Source organism: Lynx rufus, unplaced genomic scaffold (assembly GCF_022079265.1).
Source record: "Lynx rufus isolate CCGP_SWC_20201006 ecotype Redwood Valley unplaced genomic scaffold, mLynRuf1.p SCAF_3, whole genome shotgun sequence".
In the NCBI taxonomy this organism is placed as follows: domain Eukaryota; kingdom Metazoa; phylum Chordata; class Mammalia; order Carnivora; family Felidae; genus Lynx; species Lynx rufus.
Window position 1 is genome coordinate 196,254,083 of NW_025814845.1, and position 14,131 is coordinate 196,268,213.

At 41.7% G+C, this 14,131-nt stretch overlaps 1 protein-coding gene across 3 annotated transcripts in view; it reads right to left on the bottom strand.

The window, feature by feature from the left end:
- The window catches only part of AGPAT5 (1-acylglycerol-3-phosphate O-acyltransferase 5), a 68,796-nt gene that overhangs the window by 5,705 nt on the left and 48,960 nt on the right, over positions 1-14,131 (bottom strand). The window contains exons 6-8 of one of the 3 annotated variants that reach the window (XM_047090804.1): positions 13,409-13,570; positions 7,026-7,149; positions 4,344-4,551 (exon numbers count right to left, since the gene is read on the bottom strand). In XM_047090804.1, coding sequence (XP_046946760.1) covers positions 4,344-4,551; positions 7,026-7,149; positions 13,409-13,570 — 494 coding nt within the window. Of the gene's footprint in view, positions 1-398; positions 4,727-7,025; positions 7,150-13,408; positions 13,571-14,131 lie in introns of those variants that run through there. The other 2 variants (XM_047090805.1, XM_047090806.1) reach the window with 2 other exon arrangements.

Below are 14,131 nucleotides of genomic sequence, written 5' to 3' on the forward strand. Positions count from 1 at the left end.
AATGGAAACCGAAACATTAACCTGTCCGAGGTTGAATCCCGAGTGGTCGAAGCAGGACCCAAAACTGGTCTTCGGCCTGTACCTGTTGACCTCAAGGCTGAGCCGGCCTGCGGCCTGGGGGCCACGTGTGTGGAGGGAGAGAGCCTCAGAGGAGGTTAGCGCCCTGCCCGGCAGACGGCAAGCACTCAACACATCTTGGCAAGTATCAAAACAAAGTAAAATCTTAAAATAATGTATTCTGTAGCTATTGTTTGGCAGTAAAACATATACGTATATAAAACATACATATTATCACATATATATGAAATGACTATCGTGAAATAGATGTATTATGTATCACCAAGTAACTTCTGAGATTTAGATTTTCCTTTTCCTTTTCTGGATTAATGAAGCACCAATAAACTCGAGAACAGAAATCACAATTTATTCCGAACACATCATAAGGAGCCAAGACTGTTAGTCAAATATTCCCTCCTGCTGAACACACAGAGAGTATCAGTAGCATTTGTTTTTTTTTTTTTTTTTTTTAGGACATAATGATTTATAAAAATAAAATTGCAGAACAGGTCTTTCTTACATATTCACATACAAAATCACGAGCCATTACTAATTTGGATGGAGTAACGGACCATCAGAAAACATTCACTGCGAGTTTGTATCACCTACAGGATCCTACTTTCCTTTAACAACAGAAATAACTCAAGCTTTCCATCTGGAGTGGCTTTCTGAAAAATAACTTTGTGTTTTTTTCCTGCTCAGGATAAGGTATTTGTCTCTTTGACCTCATGCAGGACTACACCAAGAATGACTCCCCGGTTGGTAAAAGTTATGGATTTACTTCATTGCCCACAAATTGGAAAATGTGTCAAATGAAATCCTGGGGATAATGTCGTGCCGTAACTACTCTCAACTAAGTCAGTAACTGTAGATCTACCACTTAAAGATATCTGAAGGAAATTTTAAATTTGATTACATGGTTATTTTACCTATATAATATCAAATATCTGAACGTTTCCAAATTAACAATTTGTATAATGCCAAGCATACTAACTGATTAGGCAACATTCTAAGTAAGCCAGTCTTTAATCTGAAGTTATGGGTAACTCACAATAAAAACTGGTCTAACCCCTCCCCCTGCCCCCCAAAACCTACTTATAAAGATATGTAACTTACTACACGGTGGTATCTGGAGTGTCGGCCATCTTGTCTTTCATCTAATACGTCAAGAACAAATACTACTATGGTTAAAATCTATTTGTACTATACATTTACAATTGTGCACACGAAATAGCACCGTGACAGACATTTCTCGAGCTTCTTAAATGAGTCAGATATGTATCTGGCAGTCCCTTTGTATCTATTCCTGATGGCACATTTTGGGAGAGGACAAATTTCATATAGACTGTATTTTTATAATGGCCCATCTATTTAAAAGATCACTTTACTGACAAAGATTCATTCAGTGAATGTAAAAACAAACCACACAGCATTACAAAAGAAAAATAAAGCTTACATAATCTGGATATAGAGGAAAGTTGGTATGACTATAAATGAAAAAAATCCCCCAGAAATGAAATAAATGGAAGAAGTCATCAGTATGTACGATGTAAGGACCAGTCAGATGGCCCTTCCCCTACCAACCTGGAAGAAGGCAGCAGTATGTGTGATGTAAGGACCAGTCAGATCGTTACTCTCCCTACCAACCCGGCTAAATTTAGGCATTGGACAAATCTCAGTGAGATACCCTAATGATTACAGAATTCTCAAGCAATTAGTACTTGCTATATTCATTGTATAAAATATGAGTTTATATAACAAAACTAATATATTGCTTCACAATTTTGAGTACTGTATTTTTTATACTTGTTCAACATTTAAGAAAAAATATTATAATTTTATAAATTCAGAATGCAAGACCAGCCACGAAGCCTAGTCAACGTAACAGAAGACCAATGGGGAATTTCTGGGTCGCAAAATGTTAAATAGCACAGACATTAGAGACAGTGAAAGATTTTATTTTTTCTTTTACTTTCATCCAAACACACCCTTTTCTGGAAAACATAAAAGCATGCACATTGATGGCATTCTTATAAAGAAAAACTAAGTAATAACTAAGCTGCAAATGAACAATAATAACAGAAACACAGGCTTAAAAGATATGTGAAAAGATTTACAGGGAGATACAGGGCTCCTAATTTTAGAAAGTAAGAATTCAAGTCATATCAACACATGTTAAAAAGAAGCTTCTAATTTCCAAATATTTTAATACAAAATTTTTAAACTAACAAATATATCTTATAGAACTCTTGTGAGAATATAAGTATGGTCATAAGAGACATGATGTTCAAAGTGATCTTATGCAGTTCACTGTAACTTCTTATGATCAGTTATAATCAACATAATTCCAATGATATTTCTTCTTAAAGTTTAAATTTAGAGCATATCCATGATATTCAAAGTAAGTTACGCAACTTACATTTACTTTGAATAAATTAGAAATCGGTTCAATCTTTAGGACTGTTTAAAAAAAGTATTAACAAAGACGGTGAGACTGATTGAAATCTCACTTTACAGGTAAGAGAAAATCACAATTTGGCATGGGAACACTTTTCAGAAGTTTTACCTACACCCCCATGCATAAGGAGACCAACCATATCCTGCGGGCACATGTCCACCCCCACACACACAGACATACACACAGACACACAGACACAGACACACACACACACACACACACACACACACACACACACACACAAACCAGTTCAGACTACCCAGAGCTTCAAAGGTGCTGTCTCACACGGCCTGGTCTCTGGGTCTGGAGAGTCAGTCACACAAAATTTCCCTTACTTATTATTTTCATTTTGCTCATCATGGTTCAGTTGGTGTGTTTCATCTGGGGACACTGGCACGAGTTTACAACAAAAATCCATTAGGCAGAAATGTTACCTTAAGGGACTAGTAGGCAACAATCCAGTTTAAGTCAGCCACAGGCCATAGTTATTACTTCCTGACTGAAAACGGCTCTTGTTCTGAGCGGGCACGGATGAACTGTGTGGGGACTCCCCACTAAAACTAGTGGGGACGCCACGAGTTCATCCGGGCCTCGCGGGCTGAGCCTGTGGTTCACTGGCTTGAGGAGGGAGACAGACGAGCGTCTTAGCCGCAGCCACTGGGGCGGGCTCAAGAGAGCCTCGCCGACCAAGTTCAACCCGCAGCAGGACCGAGGCCGGCTCCAGGCTTCTCCCCTGCGCCCGTCCTGTGCCAGGCACCGAGCAGCACGCTGCCAGGAATCCAGAGGAAAAGAATTCAAACACAGTGGAAATCGACCATGATGACAGGAAAAGAAAAGGCTTCCGCCGAACCCAAGAGTAATAATAGGCAAAAGGCACATGCTCGGAAATCCAGGCGGACGTTTGAAGGCTCCCATCACCTCAAGCATCTGTGGACTCAGGTCCCACCAAGGTTCACACTGATTGTTTTGATGTAAAAATAACAGGAAGCCTGAAGGCTTTTAAGCAATTCTGGCACAGACACTGGGACGTACTGAGGGCTCCGCTTGGCTCTTCAGAACGCTGGGCAGCGTCAAGTGCCGCGACAGCGGGCCAGGGTCACGCCTCCAACCGAAACTCAACGCTCACATTTGACACATTATCCTTTTGTGTACAATGCAGGGCGTGCAAATTAAGCTGCTTCAATAAATATTAGACATGTTAATTACTCTGCAAAGAGAAAATAAAACCAGCTAATAATACACTACAATCAAAGCATGCGCAAACCACAGCTTCTTCCCCGCAGACATTTCTTGACCTTTTCCTTGCATCCTTCTTGATACACAAATACAATTTCCTTCATCCACTTGGAGACATTAAGCAAAAGGCAAAATAGTACACAGCTGCAAGATACTAAATACTTCGGTGATGAGAGTTGGGACTAGTCAGGTTGTAAAAAACTAAAAATAACGAATACGGTGAAATACGCTGCAAATTAACGTTCATGAATGCAGCCATCTGAGTCACGAACCGATACCAAAGCATACAATCCTAACCATCTTCTGAAGATGACACTAGATCACGGAAACACCAAGGATGGCAGAGAGGTTAGCTTTCCCCTTCCAGCAGCTTGTTCTAAAGTTGCAAAACCACGTATGTTTGCCCAAGACCACCTGCAGGTCGGCTTTAGTCAGAAATTCTATTTTATCCAATGTTCAATCAACAAGGCTTTATTTACACTTCTTATTAAATTCAGGCGACAATCTGATGTCCCGTGTGGCTGCCAACAGTAAACCGCGTAGCACAGTCCACTGCCTGGACACGGCTACTTGTTTACGCTTTAATACTAACCCACAAGCAGCCGATTAAGGTTCCATAAACCCACGTTTTCACATAGAGTTTCCTTCCAGCCTCGGTCATAAGCATACCAGCAGTCAAGCCACTTAGGATCAGTAATGATGGTAAAGTCTTCTTGAGACTTAATTTAGAATTAACACTTTCTCCGGGAAACTTGTTTCTTCTTTCCGGATCCAGTGAATCATAAAATTCTATAAGCAACCTAGGGTCAGGATGGAAAAAAAGAAATGTAAAGTTTCAGGTTTAGTCATTTAAGATTTTAATTTAACAGATAGCTACTAGATGATAATTACATGCTGGAGAAGTTACAGGTCCTTGGGAACTAAAGATGAATAAGGAAAATACCCAGGGACTTGATTTAATTGGAGTTTCCAGACCTGAAAAATATATTTAATATGCTCATGATTAGTGTAGATGAATTATATGTACATTTTTTAAAAGATGGCTTTAAGTAAATTTATGGGGATGATTTTGGTCTTTTAAGTTTTTAATAATTTTTCACACATGGGTAATAACCCATCTCGCTTCCCGAATCCTTCCTCCTTCCTCCTAAACCTCCCATTCTACCAGAAAGTCAAGGAAAAGATCAGCAGTTCTGATAACATGTAGGAGTTTCCCCCAAAACACCTTATTTGCATGGAATTAGAAAAACAGCATAGTTAACTCATGTTCCTATCTTACTTAAAAAATATAAGCTTACAGAAGAGACTCAGCCTAAAACTCTCAAACACAAATAAAAAACGGAAAGTGCTTCTTTTACCAGAACACATTCCCTAAAGTAACCACTGTTTCAAAATGTCCAGACTCAGTCTAAGTACACATAAGCACCGATACCACAAAATACATTGGATACTAAACATATTGTTCAGGCTTTTTATCTGAGAACTGATTTTCATGTCAAAACACTTGTATTTCACTTTTCGAAATTTCTTCCACAACCAAAGTGGGTGGCATTGATGGTTGGCTGAATCAATTCTGTCACATGCAAGTGACAGTCAACGGAACACAGGAATCCAGCTACTTGTCTATAAGCTTCACGAAGTTTCATTTTCTTTTTTTAAATTTTTTTTTTTTTCAACGTTTTTTATTTATTTTTGGGACAGAGAGAGACAGAGTATGAACGGGGGAGGGGCAGAGAGAGAGGGAGACACAGAATCGGAAACAGGCTCCAGGCTCTGAGCCATCAGCCCAGAGCCCGACGCGGGGCTCGAACTCACGGACCGCGAGATCGTGACCTGGCTGAAGTCGGACGCTTAACCGACTGCGCCACCCAGGCGCCCCACGAAGTTTCATTTTCAATGCAGCACACTTTCAGTAATTTTCACTTCTTAGAGTTAACATAGAAGGACTAATGAGGAGATAATTTTACTGTAAAACAACAAGACAGGGGGCACGAAGCAATTTGCTGAGAAGAGTGTCAGGAGAAGGAAATAGGTAAAGTTTCTCAACATAATTTTGGAAGTCTTACTTCTGAGTCTGTAAGAATTCCACACGTCTCAATGTGGTTTTAGTAAATGATGCATCCTGAAACTAGTGGACCCATTTTTTTCAAAAGGAGGATAAAAAATAGAGATGTTTAAAACGGACCTTTCAGAAAACAGGGAATGTATCAGAAAGGATAAAAACCTCCACTGACAGCAAACAAACAGAAAATAAATAATATATCCTAAAATTTTCCCCCAAGAAAACTCAATTTTTAAGTATTAAATAAAAACCGAGATGCACTTTTTATCTTCCTAAAAACAGAAGAAAATTCTAAAATTTCTTCCTTTAGAAATCTGTATGAGGGGCGCCTGGGTGGCTCAGTCGGTTAAGAGTCCGACTTTGCTCAGGTTATGATCTCGAGCCCCGCGCCGGGCTCTGTGCTGACAGCTCGGAGCCTGGAGCCTGCTTCAGATTTGTGTCTCCCTCTCTCTCTCTCTCTCAAAAATAAATAAACGTTAAAAAAAAAAAAAAGAAATTTATATTGAATCAAAAGGGCTCTGATATACTCTATTCCCGGGGGCACCTGTTTCTTCCAGGCACGTCACATCCCCTCCCTCAGCCTGACGCTAAGCTGTGCCTCACCCAATAGGTATCTAAACACACCTGTACTTTACTTACAGGTAACGCTCAGCAAGGGTCAACACTGTTTGCTCCAAGTGATGTTATTAGCATGGACAAACACAAGGTCAAGCCTAAAACCATTTAGGCCCCAAATACTAACAGCAAAAAGACATTCTGGTCAGAAACATGTCACCCGCCCCTTCCTCTTCCAACCAGTACACCCACGTCATTTCCACACGTACATCAGACTAACGCCTCTATCCCACAGCCTCGCTTCCCGGGAACGTGGGCAGTCCAGCTAGCCCTCAACCACAGCATCGCCTCGTCTGACCTGGGGCTGCAGGGGTGTGTGTGTGTGTGAGAGTGAGAGTGAGAGAGAGAGAGAGAGAGGCAGAGAGAGAGAGATCTAATCTCATATCCCCCCACAGAACAGTGTCTAGGAAATACCATGAATGGAAACAGAGGCCTCCTGTAATAAGTTCTTTCATGGGACTTTGTAACAGTGAGGCTGAAAACATGGACAGATTGGACTTGAGTTTATAAAAAAGCATTCTTAAGATAAAAAGACTGTATTATAGTGAAATTTAGCTGAACCCAAGGTTTTCAAGCGCAAGAACTGGTGTTACTCACTTATCTTTTATTTCAAAGCGCTCGTGAAGCCACCTTCTCATACGTGCTTGTTCTTCCGGAACATCTTTTCTGTCTATACGGTCAATGTGAATGTGAATTTTCGGACATTCTTTGCAGAGAAATTCTAACAAGAAACAAAAATATTTCATTTTTTATTGTTTTAGAACTCATGGTTATAGAAAACAATTGAAAAATGAGGTAAGAAAATTCAAATGATGAAAAACCAGATTCTTTCTTTAGCAAAAAAAGAAGTTAAAAGTAAGAATTACAGACTGACGGTTTTAGGTTTCAAGCTAAAGTAGAAGAACCTGTTATAATTTCTGAGTCTACCGCAATTACCTGAAGTCATTACGTTACATCAATAGTACCAAATGTTACCTTCCAAAAAAAATTTTTTTAATGTTTGTTTATTATCAAGAGACAGAGACAGAGCATGAGCATGGGAGGGGCAGAGAGAGGGGGAGACACAGAATCTGAAGAAGGCTCCAGGCTCTGAGCTGTCAGCACAGAGCCCGACGTAGACTCACAAACTGCAAGATCATGGCCTGAGACGAAGTCAGACTCTTGACGGACGGAGCCACCCAAGCGCCCCCCAATGTTACTTTTCATACAATAACCTCTAGTTCTACAGATGGCCTAGGAATAGGAAGCTGGACTCCGCTAGAAGTTCGTACCCACCCTCTGAAGGGACCCCTAAATGTCAACCACCTCCAGACTCGCTAATCTGCAGGAAACCACCAGTCTGCTGTTCCCAAGCTTTTCACGCACCACACATGGTCACTGCTGCTCCCACTAGACTGAGACCCAGAAGGACGGAGATAGGTCTGTCAGGTTCACTCTGCCAAAGCCCTGGGGGCACGGAGGCACGGAAGCCTGTCCTCACCATTGCACTCCCACTACAGACATGGTAGAGAGATCTCTGTCCCTCTGTGACTTGCTATTGGTTACTATTCACTGGTACTCACTGCTCTCCTTGCCTTTGCTGTATTTTCACATATTATATTCGGCTTAGGAACCAACATTCTTTTTGGGGAATAGCTATGAGCTCTTAACTACAATTCCTAAAACATGCTCCTTTGAACAAAGCAGACAGTCTTTTTTCAGGCCTGGTTGCACAAGGGAGGAGGCCAGAATTTATTTAAAGACAAAATAGAACTCTAAGCTGGGAAATTCCCTTTTTGGTAGGTGGCTTTTGGTGAAGAGGTGAGATTATTAACATATTTAAATTCCTTGGAGAACAAGGAAACGTTCCTAAGAGATCCAAGAGAAAGCTACATTCCCTCATTCCCTCGGTGGGTATGCAAGAAGGGGGCGGAGACCCTGTTATCTCAAGTTAAGTATGTTCAAAGACCATGTTCTAAAAGGTGATTGTATATTCTACAGTCTGAAGAAGACTTTAAGCTTAAAGAAGTCTCTATTCTTTTGACTCCACACACATCTCTGTTTTGTTAAGTATTCTCTACAGTTGTTTTTTTGTTTGTTTGTTTTTTTTACCACTGCTATCCTTAATAACACGCATTTCTGTCATCAAAATTATCTCATGGTTATATACGTTAGGAGTGAACTGGCTTTGATGATAAATGTGCACAAAGCACTGCTATAGGGAAGATTTTACTGTTCAATATTTTTGTCTTCATTTTCCTCAAGTTCCATTTTCATGTATATCATCCAAGAACTGCTTAAGAGGTATTTTAGAGCAGACGTGTGCAGTGGTTAAGAGCACGACCAGGGAGGCAGGCAGCCAGGGTTTCGATCCCTGGTCAGCCCTGAACACATGTGTTAGCTCTCTGGGCCTGTTCCCCAGTCTGCAAAACAGAGACCCTGGGACAGCAGCTGCCTGACAGAATCACAGTGAGGAGAGCTGGGGCCCGGGAAGCAGTGCCTAGCGCCTGGGATGCTCGATGTGTTTGTGACAAGGACTTCTCAGCAGGCCTTCTTATTTGCATTTCTGGTTCATAAAAACGTAGACCCTGACACCAATTTTCCTACCTCCATTTAATGATCCACCCCCCCCCCACCATATCTCCATAATTAAATAGCAGTGCAAGGGACCTGGATTTCTCCTTCACACTGCACACACTGGGGCAGAGCCACAGAGCCACAGGCCGTAAGGAAAAAGTGAGCGTACCTCCCAAGTCAGAAATGGATGCTTGTAACCACAGTGCCTGGGAAGTGATGTCTTTCATGAGACATCAGCTGAGAAGGGAAAAGGCATCGCCTCCCACATTCATACGGGTGCTTTTAGGGTCCCCCTCCCCTAAAATTTACATGGTACTTTCATGTGCCTGATTTCATCTGACGTCCACGAGGCTTCACAGGCAAGTACTATTACCCCTGTAGGGCCAAGAGAGGATAAGGCCCCGAGCGACAGCAGTGGAGCCCGATCAGTCCAGGGTCTGTCGTGAGGACCCAAACATAGACCACGAGACAATCATCAGATAAACACTAAATGACTTCCAGCAGACAAGGAAGTGGCATAGATCTTTTCCTCAATGTCTAATAAAGCTCGTGTATCTATACTTGTAATATCTATTTCAGTTGGAGCTTATTTCGTATCGCATGAGCAAAAACTGCCCCATAATATTTAGGATACGTAGGGAAAAAGTATTCTAATTAAGGTATAATTTTTTCCTAATTAGAACTTTCCTAGTAGAGCCTAGAGTGTATTGATCTGCTAGAGTGATACAAAAGTCTTCCAAGTATTCACACAGGTCACAGGGTCTGGTCTCGGGAGAAACTGAGTCCCATGCGCATTGGGCCTGGGGAGCCAGGCAAGGCAGAGACAGAAGAGAAAAGCAGACCTCAGGGAGCAGGGCAGAAAATGCCCATGTGGCCCTGGCCCCCAACTGGCCCCCACACCGCTGGCTCACTGGCTTATTACCTGCCCCCATTCCCTCTGGGGGAAAAAAATGACCTAAATCCAAGAGTAGCAAACTGGGTAGATAAACTGCGGCATAGTCACATCAATGTCCACATCAATGGACATTATGTAACATTTTAAAAAAATTACAGAAGTACATATACTGACATGTAAAGATGTTTATGACACCCTATTAAGCAAATAGAAGCAGGATGTAAAGAAAACAATATACACAAATGATCTCACTTAAAAAAATATCCAGAGGCACAAACATACTCCAACATATGGACACCACGAAAAGGAAGATTTTGAGGAAAACATCCAAACTGTTAACTGGGGTTCCATCTGCACAGGTGAGCCTGTGGAGTTTTTTTCCTTCTTCTTTTGGGTTACCTGTAAGTTTTATTTTCATATAAGAAAATACTAATAGAAAAAAGTTACCTAGAACCATATTAAATGGTTAAACAGAGCATCAAATGTTATCCTTAACTTCATGAATTCATTACAGTATACCACCCACTTGTAGAAACAGGATTTTAAATAAGCCCATTATACTCAGACGGGCCCGGCTCACCTCTGGCCAATGACGCCGTCCAGGGAAGACTGACTCTGACAAGACCAGATGAATCACAAGTGCAAGCCCACTCACCTTGTAATGACACACACCACACAATGGGAAGGACAAGGGACACCACTGCTGCCTAGCTTTCGTGACGCCTCCTTCAGGCCCGAATCATGACACTAGTGATCCCGAGAGTTCATTGACACTGCAGTCTACCCTTGCCTGCGGCCAGCCTGGGTCGGGGGGGGGGGGGGGGTCTAGGGTGGTGTTGAGGCCCGCACAGCCAGCAACCATCCCAGACGGTTCTGATGGAGTTCTAATGCTCCTAAAGTGCTCGAAATGACTGGCATACAGCTTATACGTGAACAATCTAGCAACTACGGAAATGTTTTCTAAGTGGGCTACAAAATACAACTATTAAATGACAACCCACCACGTGTGGGGATTATACTTAATATTAAACTCAACCACCCAGACGCAGAATGTACAATATTCTGGAATTTTATATCTAATTAAGGAATTTTTCTATCCAATCCAATTTACATCATAAATTGAAGGTGCATCTTAATCTATAATAGATTATAAGTAGAGCAGAGTATCAATCAATTTACATAATAATGAGAGATGGGTTTTTCAAGCTACAGATCCCAACTCATAATTAAAATCAGCAGGTAACACGGAAAACCATCTCGCGCGGACAGGTATACTGGTAGAATGATTTCTCAGCAGCACATTTATAAATCTGATAGATACTGCCAGGAAACTTTTGGGGGGCTAAACTGCACTGCACTCCTAACAGCAAAGTAGGAAAGTATTTCCCCCACAGGGCCTGTTAGAAAATCTGATACTGGGATTTTTGCTAATATGATAGCAAGACATGGTATCTCGCTGTAAATTTCAATTTGCATTTTTAGTATAATGAGACTGAACACTTTTTTTCCTGTGAATTACTGCTGACTTATTGATCACCTTCTTACCAATTTGTAGAAGGACTTTATACATTAAGGAAATCAGGCCTTTTTTCTGTGATCTAAATTGCAAATATTTTCCCCAGTATGTCTTCAGTCTTTTGATTTTACTCTGGTATACTTTTCCTTGCAGAAATATTCACGCTTAATTGACTGAAATGACAGATTTATTTGCCACATGGCTTCTGGGTGTGATAGAAAAGCCAGCTTTCTCAAGAAGAGACAATCTGTAAGGAAAACACAGAACCTCTGTCAGCTAATGTGTAGGAGACAGAGGAATCGGGACAGAAGCGGGGCAGGGCTGGGACCTAGACAAGGCAACTCTGAACTGGTTGGCTTCCTCAGGGCCTTCTCCTCCGGTCTAGAGGAGGAAAAGAACTGCCACATGCTGAGCACTCCCCGTGGGGCTGGAGGGCAGGAGCGCTAAAGCAGGAGAAAGCTAGTGGGCCCCTGGAAGACCAATGTGGGGCAGAGTGGGGGAGGCTGCAAGGGGAGGGGCTTCCCCTGGAAAGGAGGCGTGGCCTACACGGGGCAAGGGGGGTGGGGGGGAAGAGAGGCAGGACAGTGAGGATGCATGGTCCAAGAGGGCAGGCTCACGAGGGGGTGCCGGGGCACATGAGCCTGGCCCAAGGAGCTCTTAGGGTCCGGACGGCGACACAATGGAAGCATGTTGCAGAGGTCATTACGGGAATTATATGTTTCTTAGAAACTTATAATAAAAACATGTTTAATAAATCTCATTATTTAAATGGTGATAAACTGGTGACAATATCGTTGAACAACTAAATTCATGTGTTTCCAAATGTAAAAATAGGTCGACTCCTTTGATGGTTAAAAAAAAGAAAAATATTAATATACTGCCTTTTTCATAAGAAGGACTCATGAAGGAGGAACTGGAGAGTAAGAATGCAGACTCAAAATTAAGAAATTAAGAAAAGTGGTCGCTTCTGAGCAGGGGAAGGTGGATCCTGAGTGGGAAGGGGACATAGCAGAAAGCAAGCTGTTTCACTGTGAACTTTATTAAGTTTTGGCTTTTAAACTGTTCGATGTAGAATATATTCCAAAAAATTAAAGTGAAGAAAATCTTCAGCTTCCTACATAACGACTGCTCTGTGTCAAAGGCAACTGTGACAGCAATCGCGGTCACTACTTCGCATCTGTATTTCCCCCCACCGCGACGGATGCCCACACCGCTCAGCCCCCCCGTGCCTCGCCCGCCCGTCCTCCCTCCAGGTCGCTGTCTCCGGGACACACTGGGGACACCGGGCTTCACAAGGACCCACTGACACACTCTTCCAGGCCTGGGATTCCGACCTTCAACAGCCACCAACGTGAAATCAAAAGCCCGGTGTTCTCCCTCGGGCTCAGAGCTCAGGCAGCAGCTTCACAGGCTTCCCTGCATGCTTACTTATTCCCATATTTCAATTTCTCTAACAGGCAAGAGTGTCTCTGTTTATGTTTAGCTAAAATATTCCACTCACTTAAAATTCTATTTTTTCTTGTCATATCTGATAGGACACATAGACAGTAGCTAAAAGGTCTTTAAAACCTAGCACAGGTTTGAAAAACGGAGCCACATTTAACTGTTTTTCTTCTTGCCAATGATACTGAGTTTCCTAAGTATTCTATAAAAGTACATACAAAGATGAATGCTAACCATCGATGCACATCTCCGGGTGGCTAGCTTAGCACTCTCCTCCTCATTCCCCCCTTTGAGTTATGCAGCCTTCCATTTTTATGTGTGAAACTTTGGGTAGAAAGGGGCTGATAATGGGCCAGTCCAAAGGACTCCTATGGCAACCAGGAGATATCAAACTTAGCAGGACTCGGGAAATTCAAACTGTTACGGATTAATAAAAAGTACTTGAAAAACACATCAAGTATATCCTCGGAAAATATATCGAGTAAATGTTACAAAGCACATTTACTTACCCGTTAAAAAGAGTAACGACACATTCACAAATATAGGACTCCACTGAAAATATAAACTCACCAGCCATGGACGGTGCTTCTTTCCGCTGCCCTTTATCGTCAATAGTCCCTTCGAAAGCCACTGTCACATCATAAATTGCATCTAAATAATTCTTCAAAGAATCAAAAGCAACATGAGTTGCCTTTATCCTTGGTGTCAGCACATGTTTTAATACTGCAAGGCCTAAAAAAGAAGTTGATTCAGTGTGGCCATAAGTTAGTTACAAAACACCTCAGGAGTAGAATATCCAAATTGTTTTCACACTTCCAGGAATAGACAGACCAGAATATATTAAAGCCATATTCTCATTCATAGGTACAGGGCTTGCCGTTTTAGAAAGTACTCTCATGACTTGGTCTCTTTAAATCAAACATTCATTTAATATGTATTTATGAAACATCTACATGTATGAGATACTTTGGGAAGCTGTCAGAAAACCAGAAACCCTTCAATCTGGTAAACCCTGACAAGGGTAGGTATTATCATCCTCGTTTCTGGCAATAGAATTAAAGGTGAGAACATCCACAGTCACTTAAGATTCAGGAATACAGTTCATACTTTCTAACTCCTAGTCCATGATTTAATTTTATTTCTATTCAAACAGGGATGTGGGAGTGCGGAATCGCCCAAATGAGCCCTGCTGCACGATACCCCAAGTGATATATATTATGTGGAAAACCAGGCTTGATACTCGGAATGCTTTATTATTATTATTATTATTAAATTGTGGTATAATTTACATGC